We start from the raw sequence: 19,477 nt of genomic DNA, 5'->3' as shown, positions 1-19,477 counted from the left end.
GAGTAAACGTCTCCTATAGCCAGTAATCAGTCTCTGACATATGTTTTGAGGGATATTTGCCAACTCCTCCTTACAGACCTCAATTCAAAATCAAATTTTATTTGTCACATACACATGGTTAGCAGATGTTAATGCGAGTGTAGCGAAATGCTTGTGCTTTTAGTTCCGACAATGCAGTAATAACCAACAAGTAATCTAACTAACAATTCCTAAACTACTGTCTTATACACAGTGTAAGGGGATAAAGAATATGTACATAAGGATATATGAATGAGTGATGGTACAGAGCAGCATAGGCAAGATACAGTAGATGGTATCGAGTACAGTATATACATATGAGATGAGTATGTAAACAAAGTGGCATAGTTAAAGTGGCTAGTGATACATGTATTACATAAGGATGCAGTCGATGATAGAGTACAGTATATACGTATGCATATGAGAAGAATAATGTAGGGTAAGTAACATTATATAAGGTGGCATTGTTTAAAGTGGCTAGTGATATATTTACATCATTTCCCATCAATTCCCATTATTAAAGTGGCTGGAGTTGAGTCAGTGTCAGTGTGTTGGCAGCAGCCACTCAATGTTAGTGGTGGCTGTTTAACAGTCTGATGGCCTTGAGATAGAAGCTGTTTTTCAGTCTCTCGGTCCCAGCTTTGATGCACCTGTACTGACCTCGCCTTCTGGATGATAGCGGGGTGAACAGGCAGTGGCTCGGGTGGTTGATGTCCTTGATGATCTTTATGGCCTTCCTGTAACATTGGGTGGTGTAGGTGTCCTGGGGGCAGGTAGTTTGCCCCGGTGATGCGTTGTGCAGACCTCACTACCCTCTGGAGAGCCTTACGGTTGAGGGCGGAGCAGTTGCCGTACCAGGCGGTGATACAGCCCGCCAGGATGCTCTCGATTATGCATCTGTAGAAGTTTGTGAGTGCTTTTGGTGACAAGCCGAATTTCTTCAGCCTCCTGAGGTTGAAGAGGCGCTGCTGCGCCTTCTTCACGATGCTGTCTGTGTGAGTGGACCAATTCAGTTTGTCTGTGATGTGTATGCCGAGGAACTTAAAACTTGCTACTCTCTCCACTACTGTTCCATCGATGTGGATAGGAGGGTGTTCCCTCTGCTGTTTCCTGAAGTCCACAATCGTCTCCTTAGTTTTGTTGACGTTGAGTGTGAGGTTATTTTCCTGACACCACACTCCGAGGGCCCTCACCTCCTCCCTGTAGGCCGTCTCGTCTTTGTTGGTAATCAAGCCTACCACTGTTGTGTCGTCCGCAAACTTGATGATTGAGTTGGAGGCGTGCGTGGCCACGCAGTCGTGGGTGAACAGGGAGTACAGGAGAGGGCTCAGAACGCACCCTTGTGGGGCCCCAGTGTTGAGGATCAGCGGGGAGGAGATGTTGTTACCTACCCTCACCACCTGGGGGCGGCCCGTCAGGAAGTCCAGTACCCAGTTGCACAGGGCGGGGTCGAGACCCAGGGTCTCGAGCTTGATGACGAGCTTGGAGGGTACTATGGTGTTGAATGCCGAGCTGTAGTCGATGAACAGCATTCTCACATAGGTATTCCTCTTGTCCAGATGGGTTAGGGCAGTGTGCAGTGTGGTTGAGATTGCATCGTCTCTGGACCTATTTGGGCGGTAAGCAAATTGGAGTGGGTCTAGGGTGTCAGGTAGGGTGGAGGTGATATGGTCCTTGACTAGTCTCTCAAAGCACTTCATGATGACGGAAGTGAGTGCTACGGGGCAGAAGTCGTTTAGCTCAGTTACCTTAGCTTTCTTGGGAACAGGAACAATGGTGGCCCTCTTGAAGCATGTGGGAACAGCAGACTGGTATAGGGATTGATTGAATATGTCCGTAAACACACCAGCCAGCTGGTCTGCACATGCTCTGAGGGCGCGGCTGGGGATGCCGTCTGGGCCTGCAACCTTGCGAGGGTGAACACGTTTAAATGTTTTACTCACCTCGGCTGCAGTGAAGGAGAGACCGCATGTTTCCTTTGCAGGCCGTGTCAGTGGCACTGTATTGTCCTCAAAGCGGGCAAAAAAGTTATTTAGTCTGCCTGGGAGCAAGACATCCTGGTCCGTGACTGGGCTGGATTTCTTCCTGTAGTCCGTGATTGACTGTAGACCCTGCCACATGCCTCTTGTGTCTGAGCCGTTGAATTGAGATTCTACTTTGTCTCTATACTGACGCTTAGCTTGTTTGATAGCCTTACGGAGGGAATAGCTGCACTGTTTGTATTCAGTCATGTTACCAGACACCTTGCCCTGATTGAAAGCAGTGGTTTGCGCTTTCAGTTTCACGCGAATGCTGCCATCAATCCACGGTTTCTGGTTAGGGAATGTTTTAATTGTTGCTATGGGAACGACATCTTCAACGCACGTTCTAATGAACTCGCACACCGAATCAGCGTATTCGTCAATGTTGTTATCTGACGCAATACGAAACATGTCCCAGTCCACGTGATAGAAGCAGTCTTGGAGTGTGGAGTCAGCTTGGTCGGACCAGCGTTGGACAGACCTCAGCGTGGGAGCTTCTTTTTTTAGTTTTTGTCTGTAGGTAGGTATCAGTTGTGGTCAGCTTTTCTGAAAGGGGGGCGGGGCAGGGCCTTATATGCGTCGCGGAAGTTAGAGTAACAGTGATCCAAGGTTTTTCCACCCCTGGTTGCGCAATCAATATGCTGATAAAATTTAGGGAGTCTTGTTTTCAGATTAGCCTTGTTAAAATCCCCAGCAACAATGAAATCAGCCTCCGGATAAATGGTTTCCAGTTTGCAAAGAGTTAAATAAAGTTCGTTCAGAGCCATCGATGTGTCTGCTTGGGGGGGATATATACGGCTGTGATTATAATCGAAGAGAATTCTCTTGGTAGATAATGCGGTCTACATTTGATTGTGAGGAATTCTAAATCAGGTGAACTGAAGGATTTGAGTTCCTGTATGTTTCTTTCATCGCACCATGCCTCGTTAGCCATAAGGCATACACCCCCACCCCTCTTCTTACCAGAAAGGTGTTTGTTTCTGTCGGCGCGATGCGTGGAGAAACCCGTTGGCTGCACCGCTTCGGATAGCGTCTCTCCAGTGAGCCATGTTTCCGTGAAGCACAGAACGTTACAGTCTCTGATGTCCCTCTGGAATGCTACCCTTGCTCGGATTTCATCAACCTTGTTGTCAAGAGACTGGACATTGGCAAGAAGAATGCTAGGAAGTGGGGCACGATGTGCCCGTCTCCGTAGTCTGACCAGAAGACCGCCTCGTTTCCCTCTTTTTCGGAGTCGTTTTTGGGTCGCTGCATGCGATCCATTCCGTTGTCCTGTTTGTAAGGCAGAACACAGGATCCGCGTCGCGAAAAACATATTCTTGGTCGTACTGATGGTGAGTTGACGCTGATCTTATATACAGTAGTTCTTCTCGACTGTATGTAATGAAACCTAAGATGACCTGGGGTACTAATGTAAGAAATAACATGTAAAAAAACAAAAAACTGCATAGTTTCCTAGGAACGCGAAGCGAGGCGGCCATCTCTGTCGGCGCCGAGGTTTGATGGGGGTCTGGCATGAACTGCCTAATTCAGGTCCTGCCACATCTCAAATTGGATTTAGGTCAGTACTTTGACATGGCCAATCCAAAACACAAATCTTCTTTCTCCTGAGCCATTTTTTGGTAAATTTATTTGAATTTTGTGTCGTTGTCTTGATGGAAGACCCATTTTCGACCCAGCTTTAGCTCCTTGACTGATGGCCTGACGTTCTGTTCTAGAGTCTCCTGGTGTACCTCAGAACCCATGGTTCCCTTAATGATGTGGAGTCGTCCAGGTCCAGCGGAGGCAAAGCAGCTCCAGATCTTGACATTCCCACCACCATCCTTGACTGTTGGGATATGGTTATTTGGTGGTAGGCAGTGTTGGGATATCGCAAAATGTAGCGGTGTTGATTGTGAACAAAATAGTATATTTTGGACTCATCGGTCCAGAGAATGGACTTCCAGAAACCTTCAGGTTTGTCCAGGTGGTGGCCTCCCGAGTGGCACAATGGTCTAAAGCACTGCATCGCAGTGCCAGCTGTACCACTAGAGATTCTGGGTCCAGGATCTGTTGCAGCCGGTCGCGACTGGGAGACCCATGAGGCGGCGCACAATTGGCACAGCATCGTCCAGGTTAGGGGAATGTTTGGCCGGCAGGGATGTCCTTGTCCCATCGTGCACTAGCGGGCCGGGCACAGTGCGCACTGACACGGCCACCAGGTGTACGGTGTTTCCTCCGACACATTGGTGCGGCTGGCTTCCAGGTTAAGTGGGCATTGTGTAAAGAAGCAGTGCAGGGCTCTCGACCTTTGCCTCTCGAGTCCGTACGGGAGTTGCAGCGATGAGACAAGACTAACTACCAATTGGATACCACAAAATTAAGGAGAAAAAGGGGTATTAAAAAAAACACGTTTGTCCAGGTGGTCTCTGGCAAAGATAAGACGGCAGTTTGGTTCTTTTTTGACAGCAGAGGCTTCTTCCTAGCAACCCTCCCATGAATGGCATTTCTATTCAATGTTCTTCTTACTGTTGAAGCATGCAAAGTTACCGGAGATGCAGCAAGGGAGGTCTGCATCTCCAGATGAAAAATGTGGGTTTTAACCTGATGTATTATTGTTCTTGTGGCTCTTGGGGATATTTTGGAAGGGCGTTCACTTCTAGGCAGAGTTGCTGTCATGTTAAATGCTCTCCATTTGTAAATTATTTGCCTCAGTGGACTGATGGAGCTCAAATCTTTTTGAGATGATTTTATAGCCTCCGCAGACTGTGCTCTCACAAGCCTTGTCCTGATGTCCTCTGAGATCTCCTTTTCTCTCGGCATGGTGTGCTTTGCATTCACCTGAATTGGTAACACCAAACTGACCAGGTTTCTTATCTATTTATCAGAGTACCAGCCAAACTCTTTCTGAAAGATCTCTCCTTTGATTGGTTCATTTGGTACCCAATTATTAACCCCCCTGACTCTACTTACCACTTGATTTAACCAATGCAACTTGGTGTTCACTTATTTTTGAACCTGCAGTAATTCCTTTTTACATGTGTTTTTCAACCACAGGCATGATTCCTCTACACCAACAAATGGTATTGGTAAATGTAAACCTGTTATGTCAGATCAAAAAGGCAGAAATACTTTCAAGCAGCAGTGTATGTCATCATTACATGCTGACAGAGGCTTGATGATACGTTTGAGGACTGGCCGTCTTCTTCAGACCTCCTGCTTACACACTTAAGAGCTTTCGTTACGTCACAATGTGATTATGAAAAAGTCAAATGGCATCAGAATACCTGGAGAGAGGCCTCTTCAAGAATCTCAAGGTCCTCGTCAAGTTCATTCCCTGGAAAAAAGCAGAGGATAAAATATGATATGCCATTAGTGGCAAATTATAATCATACATGCACATACAGTTGAAGTCAGAATTTTACATACAGTTTAGTCAACTACATTTAAACTCAGTTCACAATTCCTTACATTTATTCCATGTAAAATTACCTGTCTAAGGTCAGTTAGGATCACCACTTTATTTTAAAAATGTGAAATGTCAAAATAATAGCAGAGTAATTTCAGCTTTTATTTCTTTCATCACATTCCCAGTGGGTCAGAAGTCTACATACACTCAATTAGTATATGGTAGCATTGCCTTTAAATTGTTTAACTTGGGTCAAACGTTTCGGGTAGCCTTCCACAAGCTTCCCACAATAAGTTAGGTGAATTTTGGCCCATTCCTCCTGATAGAACTGGTGTAACTGAGTCAGGTTTGTAAGGCCTCCTTGCTCGCACACACTTTTTCAGATGGCCACTCCAATACTGTGACTTTGTTGTCCTTAAGCCGTTTTGCCACAACTTTGGAAGTATACTTGGGGTCATTGTCCATTTGGAAGAACCATTTGCGACCAAGCTTTAACTTCCTGACTGAGGTCTTGAGAGGTTGCTTCAATATATCCACATAAATTTCCTTCCTTGTGACGCCATGTATTTTGTGAAGTGCACCAGTCTCTCCTGCAGCAAAGCACCCCCACAACATGATGCTGCCACCCCTGTGATTCACGGTTGGGTCGGTGTTCTTTGGCTTGCAAGCCTCCCCTTTTTTCCTCCACACATAACAATCGTCATTATGGCCAAACATTCCAATTTTTGTTTCATCAGACCAGAGGACATTTCTCCAAAAAGTCCAATCTTTGTCCCCATGTGCAGTTGCAAACCGTAGTCTGGCTTTTTTTAAGGCGGTTTTGGAGCAGTGGCTTCTTCCTTGCTGAGCTGCCTTTCAGGATATGTCGATATAGGACTCATTTTACTGTGGATATAGATACTTTTGTACCCGTTTCCTCCAGCATCTTCACAAGGTCCTTTGCTGTTGTTCTGGGATTGATTTTCACTTTTCGCACCAAAGTATGTTCATCTCTAGGGGACAGAATGAGTCTCCTTCCTGAGCGGTATGACAGCTGCGTGGTCCCATGGTGTTTATACTTGCTTACAATTGTTTGTACAGATGAACGTGGTACCTTCAGGCATTTGGAAATTGCTCCCAAGGATGAACCCGAGTTGTGGAGGTCTACAAAACAATTTCTGAGATACTGATACTGGCTCCCAAAGATGAACCAGACTTGGAGGAATTTATATCTGAGGTCTTGGCTGATTTCTTTTGATTTTCCCATGATGTCAAGCAAAGAAGCACTGAGTCTGAAGGTAGGCCTTGAAATACATCCACAGGTACACCTCCAATTGACTCAAATTATGTCAATTAGCCTATCAGAAGCTTCTAAAGCCATGACATCATTTTCTGGAGTTTTCCAAGCTGTTTAAAGGCCCAGTCAACTTAGTGTATGTAAACGTCTGACCCACTGGAATTGTGATACAGTGAATTATAAGTGAAATAATCTGTCTAAACAATCGTTGGAGAAATGACTTGTGTCATATACACAGTAGATGTCCTAACCGACTTGCCAGAACTATAGTTTGTTATTAACAAGAAATATGTGTGTGGTTGAAAAACAACTTTTAATGACTCCAAGTGTATGTAAACTTCTGACTTCACCTGTATACAGTTGCAGTCAAATATAAATTGATTAAATTGAAAAAAAAAAAACGTTTGGTGATAACAAGTGTATTTGTATGATTTACAATTGCACAGGACCAAGAAAAAAATGACATTTAGAATTTTCCCTTTAAAGTCACAAAATGGCCTGAAGTAATTATGAACCAGTTGTGAAAAGAGAAAACAGAAAATTCTGCTCCATTGTGTAAAGGTGCAAATATATTTTACTGCAACTTCAATAATGAGAACAAGCACCTGGTACTTGTATTGAAAGAATATGAGTTGATACAGTAAATGGTCAATATGAGTTCTCCTGTGTACCCATCGGTTTTGCCATGTTTTATGATCTCCCTCACCAAGAGCCAGATCCTTCTTCATCAGAGCAGCAGCACACACACTGCCCAAGTATGCCAGCTCCTTCTCCAGCTGGATAATACCCTGAAACGTGTGCGCGCACACACGCACACACACGCACACACACACACATATAATTTGTTGTAAAAACATGTATTTGCCAACAAATTAAAGTACAATAGGAAAAGTGGGTAAATCTTGTTTTTGGGTAAACTACCCTTTTAACATAGCAAAACAAAGTTCCCCCTTACCTCCTCTGGTCCGGGGTTGAATTCGTAACCCACGGCAACACACTTGAAGCCGTAGAAACAGGCCTTCTCGTCTTTTACGTAGTCAGAGGCAGTTTCTAAGGAGAACAGGGCCTCATTTCCTGGGATCCCAAAGGAAGAACAGAAGGGTGATGCTGTGATATTGTCAGCAGGGAGGATAGGGGGGCTACTTTATTGTCGGTCAGCTGAGAATAATTAAAGTAGCTGTGGCAAGTGGCTTAGCAGAGCTGTCCATTAAAGAGATAGAGCTGCCCTGATCAATAACCTAACCTTTGATTGGTTCAAATGACTTGTTTCCTTGCGTGTCATTTGACTTAGCTAGTCAAATGCCTTCCTACTGAAACAAAACACCCTCACCCAGCGGGCAAATCGGTTTGAAATTAAGTAATTAAGCGTTGGACCACTTTTATTTTACCTGGCAGCACTAGGACAGTGGTGGGCCAGCCATTGGAGCCAGAGATCTTCTTGAGCTCCACCCAGGTGTTGATGGTGTCGTGGGCCAGGTGCTTGGTGCTCAGGCTGGACAGGTGGAGCGAATGGCTGGGGATGAGCAGGCGAAGGACATCCTCTGGCTGGGCTGTGCCACACTGGGGGTCAAACTCGATGGTGGTCCACCGCACGCAGTCTGGGAATGACACCTGAGGAGTAAAGGGGGAGAGGATGGTTAAAACAATTATGCGTAGGAAGAGTAACTGATGCTTCTGCAAAGGTTAATGGGGATCCACATTTTTAAAAAGTCCTGGTTCATACAATACGTCCAGTTCTGCTAGATATATACTTTTCTTTACCCTTGACTAAGAATTCCTATGTTGGGAACAGTCCCACTTCACCATGTGTGTGTGTGCGTGCTTTACCATATACTGTGTGACTCCGGCCTGCTTGTAAGGGTGGTCACTCTCTATTATAGCATAGTGACTGGAGGTGGTGCATGCCGATAGGCCCTGCTCCAGCTGGTTGCCCGTGGTGCTGTCTGTTGATTGGTTGGGGTTGAAAGCCAGTGGGGCATACTTCTGGTTCAAAGCGGAGACAGCAGGAAGTAACTCCTGGACCAGACCCAAGACTTCCACTGCGGCCTGATTGGGAAAAAAACATGATCAAATGAATCACACTGGTTCCGTTTCCCTTAAAAGGTACAATTAGATGGTATTGTTATCTGTAAGCAGGAAGTGTATGGTCTTGAATCACGTTTACATCTAAACATATAGGGGTAATAGTAATGGGCACCTACATCTCTTGCTCTCCCCCTTTCAAGTTAACATGATAAGAGTTATCAATGGAAAACGATAATAATGATAGCCAGGGATGTAGGGGAAATACCATTGGTGGGTAAGAAAGGAAAAAGGCAGGAGACAAGGAAACATTCATGAAAAATAGCTACTTTTGCATTATAAGTGTATAATCGCTATTCATAAAATAAAATGGTGAGTCAACAGCATCGATACAGGTTTAGCCTACACTACATCACCGGTGCTGGCTTACTGATACGTCACCTTTACTCATACAGTTTTAGGAAGATTTTACTTTTATATCTTTGTATATTTTTGTTTGTTTATGGCTTTCTTATTCAGTGGCCTTCTAATGGTGGGCCACTTTCCAATTTAGTGAATATTATGATAGTCTTATTGGATTCGAGAGTTCTCTGATGCCAGTGTGTATTTTCCCCTTTGAGGAATGAAGATTAACCTTTTCACGCACGAGTTCCAAATATCTCTCTGTCCCCCCGAGGTCAGTTCTTACGCGCAGTTCCACAATTGTATTGTTACGCAACAGGTCAGTTAACATGCCCTGCCCTCAAACCAAGGTAAGATGCCTGCTAATTATCTATAGGCTGTTTCAACTGATCAATTGTACATGATTTTCTAACAACAGTTTGAAATGAGGTGTGTTAATTCACATACAAGTAGTCCATTTCACAATGGCGGACATTTTATGTTTGAGGCATGCAATGCCAAAGGTGAGGATGAGCTGGACAAACTTCTCTCTTCGATGAGAGCCCAAGCACTCCCCCAGGGTTCCCTTAGGTCAAGATCTCCAGTCAGAACAGTACCTGCTCTAAAGTTTTGCCCCTGGTGCATTTTCCAGCTGGTACCCGCATTGCCGCCATTGTTGTTGAAATGTTCTATTAGTTCTGTAAAACAATGCTAATGCTGTCAAATAAGTATTAACCTGTGTTGTATCCTTTCAAGCTGCTCTGGCCTTATCATTGCATTGGCCTGTGTATTCATTTGGCTTGTTTAGCATAACTCTGCCCCTTTGGGGAGCCTTTGAGCTCTTCAGTTATTATGTTACCTCATTGTAATATTGTCTCATTGCTATATGCTAATATTTTATTATAATTACTAATAATTCCTCGTTATTGTGTACTTTCTGAAACCACACAGTATGGGAAAAAAAAATTTGGTATGTTTTAATATTCAATAATACTTGCAGTGAAGCTGCTCAACATTTACATTACATACAGTAATCTAACAAACTCCTATCCAAAGTGACCCACAGAAGCAACCAGGGTCAATGCCCTGCTCAAGAACACGTCGACAGATCTCTCAAGGTCAAAAATAGGGATATGAACCAGCAACCTATCAGCCACCGGCCCAAGCTCCCAAAGGCCAGGCTACCAGCCTTCCAAGATCTCCCCCCCCCCCACAGTTCCCCGAGAGCTGCCCCTTAACCATCTGAGACCACCTCCCACCACTGAAAAAAATAGAATACAATATAATAATTCCATTCCCCCAAGCCCCCATCCCCCTATGCAATGTGACGTTTAATATACCATTTGAATGTAATCTAATAGAATCCACAGATTGCGAGTTGAAGAAAAATGTTTTTATTATGAGTATTAGTATATAAGTAATTGACTGACCCAGTCTCTCCAGATCTCCCAAAAATGCTATTTCTAGTGTCAATTTTAGAACAATGTTATGCTTTTTCAGCCATTTCTGAACCTGAGACCAGAAACAGGCTACCTGAGGGCAATACCAAAATAAATGGTCTATTGGTTCTGTATCCTCACAACAAAATCTGCAGAGCTGTGATGACTGTATGCCCCAAATATTCAACATTTTGTTGGTGGCAAGAATTCTGTACAATAATTTTAGCTGAAAAGAGCAAAGTCTTGAATAATTCATACACTCTTTACCATGAAATCGGGACATCAAAAATCTCTTCCCAACTATTTTGCAATATGTACGGCACAGCTGTCAACATTGTGGTCCTCAAATGAAACTGGTATACAATTGAAGACCGATGTTTACGTACACCTTAGCCAAATTAATTTAAAGTTATTCACAATTCCTGACATTTAAACCTAGTAAAAATTCCCTGTCTTTTTTATTTCACCTTTATTTAACCAGGTAGGCCAGTTGAGAACAAGTTCTCATTTACAACTGCGACCTGGCCAAGATAAAGTAGAGCGACACAAACAACAGAGTTACACATGCAATAAACAAATGTACAGTCAATAACACAATAGAAAAAAATTAAGTCTATATACAGTGTGTGTAAATGGTATGAGGTGGTAAGGCAATACATAGGCCATAGTAGAGAAGTAATTACAATTTAGCAAATTAACACTGGAGTGATAAATGTGCAGATGTGCAAAAGAGCAAAAAACTAAATAAAACAATATGAGGATGAGGTCGGTAGATTGGATGGGCTATTTACAGATGGGCTGTGTACAGCTGCAGCGATCGGTTTAGCTGCTCAGATAGCTGATGCTTAAAGTTAGTGAGGGAGATATGTCTCCAACTTCAGCAATTTTTGCAGTTCGTTCCAGTCATTGCCAGCAGAGAACAGTAAGGAAAGGTGGCCAAAGAGGTATTAGCTTTAGAGATGACCAGTGAGATATACCTGCTGTAGCAAGTGCTACGGGTGGGTGTTGTTATCGTGACCAGTGAGCTGAGTTAAGGCAGAGCTTTACCTAGCAAAGACTTATGACCTGGAGCCAGTGGGTCGAGTGACGAATATGTTGCGAGGGCCAGCCGACTAGAGCATACAGGTCGCAGTGGTGGGTGGTATATGGGGCTTTGGAGACAAAAAGGATGGCACTGTGATAAACTGCATCTAATTTACTGAGTAGAGTATTGGAGTATTTTGTAAATGACATCACCGAAGTCAAGGATCAGTAGGATAGTGCTTTTTACAACGGTATGTTTGGCGGTATGAGTGAAAGGAGGCTTTGTTGCAAAATAGAAAGCTGATTCTAGATTTAATTTTGGATTGGAGGTGTTTAATGTGAGTCTGGAAAGAGAGTTTACAGTCTAGCCAGACACCTTGGTATTTGTAGTTGTCCACATATTCTAAGACAGAAATGTCCAGAGTATTGATGCTAGTAGGACGGGCGGGTGCGGGCAGCGATCAGTTGAAGAGCATGCATTTAGTTTTACTAGTGTTTAAGAGCAGTTGGAGGCCATGGAAGAAGTGTTGTATGGCATTGAAGCTCGTTTGGAGGTTTGTTAACACAGTGTCCAAAGAAGGGCCAGATGTTTACAGAATGGTGTAGTCTGCGTAGAGGTGGATAAGGGATCTGGGATAATATGAAAGAGGTTGAACAGACTGGTAATAGGGGTTGCAACAGCGGATAATTTTAGAAAGAGAGGTCAGTTAGGATCACCACTTAATATTAAGAATGTGCAATGTCAGAATAATAGTAGACAATTATATATTTCAGCTTTAATTTCTTTCATCACATTCCCAGTGGGTCAGAAGTTTACATACACTCAATTAGCATTTGGTAGCATTGCCTGTTTAACTTGGGTCAAACATTTCGGGTAGCCTTCCACAAGCTTCCCACCTATATTTTAGCCCAAACAACTACCTCTTTCCCTACTGTATTTTATTTATTTATTTTGCTCCTTCGCACCCCATTATTTTTATTTCTACTTTGCACATTCTTCCATTGCAAATCTACCATTCCAGTGTTTTACTTGCTATATTGTATTTACTTTGCCACCATGGCCTTTTTTGCCTTTACCTCCCTTATCTCACCTCATTTGCTCACATCATATATAGACTTGTTTATACTGTATTATTGACTGTATGTTTGTATTACTCCATGTGTAACTCTGTGTCGTTGTATATGTCGAACTGCTTTACTTTATCCTGGCCAGGTCGCAATTGTAAATGAGACCTTGTTCTCAACTTGCGTACCTGGTTAAATAAAGGTGAAAATAATAATAATAATAATAATAATAATAATAATAATAAGTTGGGTGAATTTTGGCCCATTCCTCCTGACAGAGCTGGTGTAACTGAGTCAGGTTTGTAGGCCCTCCTTGCTCGCACACGCTTTTTCCAGTTCTGCCCACAGAATTTCTATAGGATTGAAGTCAGGGTTTTGTGATGGCCACTCCAATACCTTGACTTTGTTGTCCTTAAGCCATTTTGCCACTACTTTGCAAGTATGCTTGGTGTCATTGTCCATTTGGAACACCCATTTGCGACCAAACTTTAACTTCCTAAAATTTGTGCGGCCTTTTAAGCATTCTAGAACCGTTAAATAGTTCAATAAAAGAGTTACCACTGGGAATGTGATGAAAGAAATAAAAGCTGAAATAAATCATTCTCTATTATTCTAACATTTCACATTCTTAAAATAAAGCGGTGATCCTCACTTACCTAAGACAGGGAATTTTTATTAGGATTAAATGTCAGGAATAGTGAAAAACTGAATAGTGTATAGTGAAAAACTTCCGACTTCAACTGTACTTATTTCACTGTACAGTCTTACCTATGGATTGTGGATCAATGACATGGGGTATCAGTCTACTCAGTGACACCCAGAGAACATTAGCGTCGTAGCTCTTATTGTGGGACTCAAAGAACTGTGAATTGAGACATTTACTGTCAACCTATGTGTATTGAATAGGGTTGTACATTTTTGGGAGTATTCAGAGGTGGAAACTTTCCGTGGGAATTAACAGGAATATATGGGAATTAACAGAAATATGCAAATTAATATTAATAACATTTAAAATGCAGATTTACCATATCGGGAGACAAAAACATAAACCTTTTACCTTTTCATTAGTAGACATAATTGCAAATGATAAAATCCTTCCAATAAAAATTTAAAAAACTACTTAGTTACTAATTCAACTTTAATTAATGAGTTGACATGGGATGATTTCACTGAACATGAAAAGGGAATATTGAATGATCCATCACATCTCCCCAAAACATCATCTGTAAAATGATAGTCTAGAAACTAAAGCTTTGGTTGTCTTCCTCTCAGGCTTCCATGTCCTCTCCCTGGACCTTCATGTCCACCTCTTGAACATCAGGCTCTGAGGCCTCATCTTCACTGTCACTTTCCAACCTTGTTGAGGATGGTTCGTTGATAGGCTCAAAAAGCCTCAAATTTGCCTGGATGGACACCAATCTTTCAACCTGTTGTGTGCTTTGGTGTGCGAGTTCCCAAACAATGACCATTTGCGCTCTGTGGCGGCTGATGATGGTGGGATTTGGAGGATGATTGAGGTAATAGGGGAAAGAGCCTCAGATCCACAAAGTCTCTTCCACCAAGTGGCTGATGAGATATGTTGGCACGACTGCCATATTGCATCTTTATTCCAAAGCCCTTGCTTGGAAATGTACTTCGCCAGACTGACAAGAACCTTGCCCTCATCCAGGCCAAGGTGGCGAGACATGGTAGTGATGACAACATAGGCCTTGTTGATCTCTGCACCAGACAGGATGCTCTTGCCAGCATACTTGGGGTTCAACATGTATGCTGCGACGTGTATTGGCTTCAGGCAGAAGTCTTCGCTTTGATGTATTTCAAAACTGCAGTTTCCTCTGCTTGGAGAAACAGTGAAGTGGGCAGGGCAGTACGGATTTCTTCTCTTACATCAGAGAGGATGACATCGTCTCCCTCAATCCGTGCAATGGCTACTGCTATAGGTTTCAGCAGTTTCAGGCTGCTTACCACTCTCCCAAAATACATCATCCAGGAGGATCCTCTTGATGGGGCTGTCCACATCGGCGTACTGTGATATGGCCATTTCTTGGAGACTCCTTCCCCTCCAGGAGACTGACAAACGTGATGGCAACACCACCCCAACGGGTGTTGCTGGGCAGCTTCAATGTGGTGTACTTATTCTTCTCACTTTGCTTGGTGAGGTAGATTGCTGCTATAACTTGATGACCCTTCACATACCCAGCCATTTTCTTTGCTCTCTTGTAGAGTGTATCCATTGTTTTCAATGCCATGATATCCTTGAGGAGGAGGTGATTCAATGCATGAGCAGCACAGCCAATGGGTAGGACTCCTTTCGACCAAGCAGCCTTCAAGTTTGCAGCATTGTCTGTCACCAATGCAAATACCTTCTGTGGTCCAAGGTCATTGATGATGGCCTTCAGCTCATCTGTTGTCCCTTGTGTCTGTGCTCTTGTAGAATACTGGTTGAGAGGTGCAGATGTAGTTAATTATTCCATGTCCACAAATATTTGACCACCCATCAGAGATGATTGCAATACAGTTTGCTTTTCCTATGATTTGCTTGACCTTCACTTGAACTCTTGAACTCTGCATCCAGCAAATAAGTAGATAAAGCATGTCTGGTTGGAGGGGTGTATGCTGGGTGAAGAACATTCAGAAATCTCTTCCAATACACATTGCATGTGAGCATCAGAGGTGAACCAGTTGCATACACAGCCCGAGCAAGACATTCATCAGCATTGAAAACAATGCAAAAAACATCTGATTCCAGGAGGACCATGAGCTGTTGCTGTCGATAAGGTTTCTTATTCATCATGTTAAGCTCAAATAGAAGTAGAGGGACTTTTGCCAGAGGTTGCTTGCTGTGAGAGCTGTGGGAACTTTATGCACTTGGCCAGATGATTCTGCATCTTTGTTGCATTCTTTACATATGATTTGGCACAGTATTTGCAAATGTACACAGCTTTTCCTTCTACATTAGCTGCAGTGAAATGTCTCCACACATCAGATAGTGCTTGTGGCATGTTCCTGTAAAGATTAGATTTTTTTTTTGTAAAAATAACCCAAATACAATTCCACGTACAGATAAATAGTTAAGCAGTTAGAGTAAACAACTCCTTTGTAAGAAATTTTTTAAAATGAAACATGTATGAAAACAGGTGAATTAACACTCCTCAGTTAGCAGGCTCAAGCAAGCTAAAACCCACATGGTAGCAAAAACTAACTATCAGAAATTGTTAACAAGTTAGAAATTATTTAAACATACTTTGCTGCAGGCTACTATTTACTAGGTGCCTATTTACTAGTAGCCTATTCACTACTATTTAAAATATATTCACCCAGTACTGTAATCAAAACTTACCAGGAAGCATGTTGTCCTTGGTTCAGACAGTGAAGTATTGTGGGCTCAATAGCATCTCATTAGTGTGCAAGATCTTGAGAATCAGCTGTACATGTGATGGAAGAGTGCACTGTGCATGCAGAGGGTTGCAATTCCATTGAATCGGGGATAGTTGAACCGAAATATGTCACAATACCTAGACTTGCCTTATGTGTATCCCACAAAAAAGGTTCACTGTTATAGGATACGTTTTGACGAATTTAATACAAATTCTGGAAATTTACCAGAAAGTTGACAACTCTAGTATTGAACACTATTGCCAATAAAAACAATACTGCGTGAATGTTTGAGTCTGATAACTGAGGAGGACTTTGGGAAAAAATGTCTTAGGTATTGAGTAGACTGATACCCCATTTCATTGATCCCCAATCCTTAGGTAAAGCTGTACAGTGCAATATGAATGTCAATACACACAATAGGCTGACTGGGGAGGTGATTTCACACAGTCACAGTCCCTTGTTAAGAGCTACAATGCTAATATTTGTGTAAACTCTTCACAGTTGTGTTATGCGGGTGTCACCGAGTAGACTGACACCCCATTTCATTGCTTCACATTCCAACCTTGATTAACATTATCAAGTCTATATATGGCATAATGTCACCAATTGTAACCTTCTGCATCACATTCAAAGAGGTACTTTTATTTTGAAGGCAAATGCCAAATTCCACTATTGTGCCTAATCCTTATTGTGGCTATCTTCACAACACATAACCCGGTCCGGTCGAGGCTCACTAGCCAGATGAAGCTAGCTGGCAGCTTATAACATTAGCTTTGGGCAACAGGGTTAAGTAGCTGGCTAGCTATTTATTTTCATGAACTGAAGTTCAATTTCAATGAGTGAAAAACAAGTGGCAATCTAGCTAATACTTACTCACAATAATTCCTAAATCATTGCTAAGAATAATGAAAATGACAGCAGTTTCTACTGGTCATTGTTTTCAGGCTGGTTGGATTGGAGCTAGCTAAGTATTAAGCTAAAGCTAGCTACCCCAGAAGTTGAAGTTGAACAAATAATGCTTTATTACCAACGCGGTACTGTAAACACATCGTTCGTGGCCAGTGTTTGCAGACTTTATTTGTACAGCATTGACAGTGCTACTGATAGTAGTGGTGGAGCTTGGCTTGCACGTGCAAATTCAGAACACACAACATTCTATAATAGAACTGTGTTATTTGACGTGTCAAATTAAAAGCTTATTTAATGCGTCAAATAGTGTCATTGTCAAATAGTGTAATTTGACGTGTATCTTTTTTGACATGCAAAGACCCAAACGGCGTTCCATAGTATGTCGTGAAGCTAATAGCAGTGACGCTATTACTGTGTAACTCCAGTAGGGCAACATCTGCAAAATAGCGCACTTGGTAGTGTGTACCGGTGCTCGACCACCCACGACATTGTCAAGGGCAATGAATTTTACTATTTTGGCGTTAAAAAACAAAGTCTAGAATTCCAGTCATTCAAATAAATAATATACCCCTTGATCTTCAAGAATAGGACTTGGAAATATGGAAGTATCCAAATAGTTTTGGGGTCATGCTCAGGTTAAACAAAGGACCTATTAACCAGCCCTACCCTGTTGTTTTTGATTTTGTTGTCATGCAGGACTAATTGGGCTCATTGATTTGAGTTGAAAAATAAATGCTGCGCTCATGGAATGGCATGATTTGAACACTACTGAAAAGTGCTATTTAAATGTGAAAAATTAATGCCATATGCTGCATTTGCTATAAGCCTTATTGTTTGGTAGATTTGGATAGAAAACACTCAAGTTCCAAAACTGTTAAAATAATGTCTTGATATGGCAGGCAAAAAACCTGAGGAAAATCCATCCAGGAAGTGGGATTTTTTTTGATGTGGGTATTTTCAATTGAATGTATATAGAGTACCTAATGGGTTAGGATCCAGATTGACATCTAGTGGAAGCCATAGGAACTGCAGTCTTTAGACAATGTTTCAGGCTTGTTTTCTGAAAAATGAAAGAATGAAACCTTTCTGTCAGTGAACTAAGGTAGAATGCAGAGCTGGTTGGTGCGCGTGACCGAGTGCTCGGCCTTTGTTATTTTTCCTTTCTGTTGAATACACTATTGTCCGGTTGAAATATTAGCAATTATTTAGACAATTGACAACCTGAGGATTAATTATAAACATCATTTGACATGTTTCGATGAACTTTACCGGTAATATTAGGATGTATTCTTCTGCATGTTTTGACCGTCTTTGAGCCAGTGGATTACTGAGCAAAACGCGTCAAACTGAGTTTTTGGGATATAAATAGGGACTTTATCGAACATTTATTGTGTATCTGAGACTCTTGTGACTGCAACCATATTAAGATCTTCAAAGGTAAGTGATTAAGTTTCTCTATTTCTGACTTTTGTAATTCCTTTACTTGGTTGTAAAATGTGTGTATGCTTTTGTAAGCGGGGCGCTGGCCTCAGATAATCGCATGGTATGCTTTCGCCGTAAAGCCTTTTTGAAATCTGACACAGCGCCTGGATTAACAAGAAGTTCATCTTTAAACCGATGTATAACACTTGTATTTTTTATGAACGTTTATTATGACTATTTTTAATTTGGCGCTCTGCAATTTCACCGGATGTTGTCGAGGTGGGTCGCTAGCGGAACTCCTGCGCCAGAAAGGTTATTGGATTTCGCCTTGGAGTCTCGGTGAAATGTTCTTACTCTTCCAAATGACTGCTGGACTTGTTGAATGCTCGATCCATACAGCAGACAATGTGAGCTAAGTTACGAATGCTGTGTTGCACGTGTAGCGCAACATTTTACGTGGCGTTATCACATCATGTACCTACATTACATAGGTATGCACGTTAGCTTTGACATTCGTTTTGCACATCATAGTAGACTTTGGGCCGATACCAAAGTCAGCATTTTTAGCTAATAACGTCCAATTCCAATATGCACCGATATATTGTGCATCCCTAATGCATAGTTTTAGGACTATAATTTCCTCCTCAAATTGTAGCCTACAATATGTGCATCTCCACACACCTAGATCTAGGCTATTGAATATTCAAGACAAGGTCGTTTTTATTGATCTCAGATTCTCAGTGTCAAAGTATCCTGTCATTTCAAGAAAAAATATTCTGACAGTCTAATCATACAAAATGATTAGAATTGCAATGAAATGTGTTTATAAAAGGCTAAATGTTCCTAGGCCACTAAAATGTTCCCCCCCATGTGTGCAACTTCTTAGTGCCTCTACTCTACTTCTCTATGCAAATGTGATATGCATGCAATGCTTTATTATAATTTATAATTTTATTTTTATGTATGCGTTCTGGTACCTCAGAATACTGGTACCCTAGCTAGGTCACCCCACTCACACGTTTTGTTCCGGCATCTCCCGATTTACAAATTAAGCAATGTATGACATAATTGTATTGGATGATAAATAAAAGCTATCTACTATAGCGAGAGTCCCCTTGGTTGGTTGCCGTCTCTC

The 19,477-nt window shown here is 42.2% G+C and overlaps 1 protein-coding gene across 11 annotated transcripts in view; it reads right to left on the bottom strand.

The window, feature by feature from the left end:
- Positions 1-19,477, bottom strand: part of mycbp2 (MYC binding protein 2) — a 301,049-nt gene that overhangs the window by 88,738 nt on the left and 192,834 nt on the right. For all 11 annotated transcript variants that reach the window (XM_064975618.1, XM_064975623.1, XM_064975614.1 and 8 more), the window contains exons 38-42: positions 8,531-8,749; positions 8,092-8,314; positions 7,659-7,777; positions 7,410-7,491; positions 5,306-5,355 (exon numbers count right to left, since the gene is read on the bottom strand). In XM_064975618.1, coding sequence (XP_064831690.1) covers positions 5,306-5,355; positions 7,410-7,491; positions 7,659-7,777; positions 8,092-8,314; positions 8,531-8,749 — 693 coding nt within the window. The remainder of the gene's footprint in view (positions 1-5,305; positions 5,356-7,409; positions 7,492-7,658; positions 7,778-8,091; positions 8,315-8,530; positions 8,750-19,477) is intronic.

The sequence above is a fragment of the Oncorhynchus masou genome, chromosome 10 (assembly GCF_036934945.1).
Source record: "Oncorhynchus masou masou isolate Uvic2021 chromosome 10, UVic_Omas_1.1, whole genome shotgun sequence".
Classification (NCBI taxonomy): domain Eukaryota; kingdom Metazoa; phylum Chordata; class Actinopteri; order Salmoniformes; family Salmonidae; genus Oncorhynchus; species Oncorhynchus masou.
Note: the sequence above shows the minus strand (reverse complement) of the source record. Positions and strands in the feature narration are given on the sequence as shown.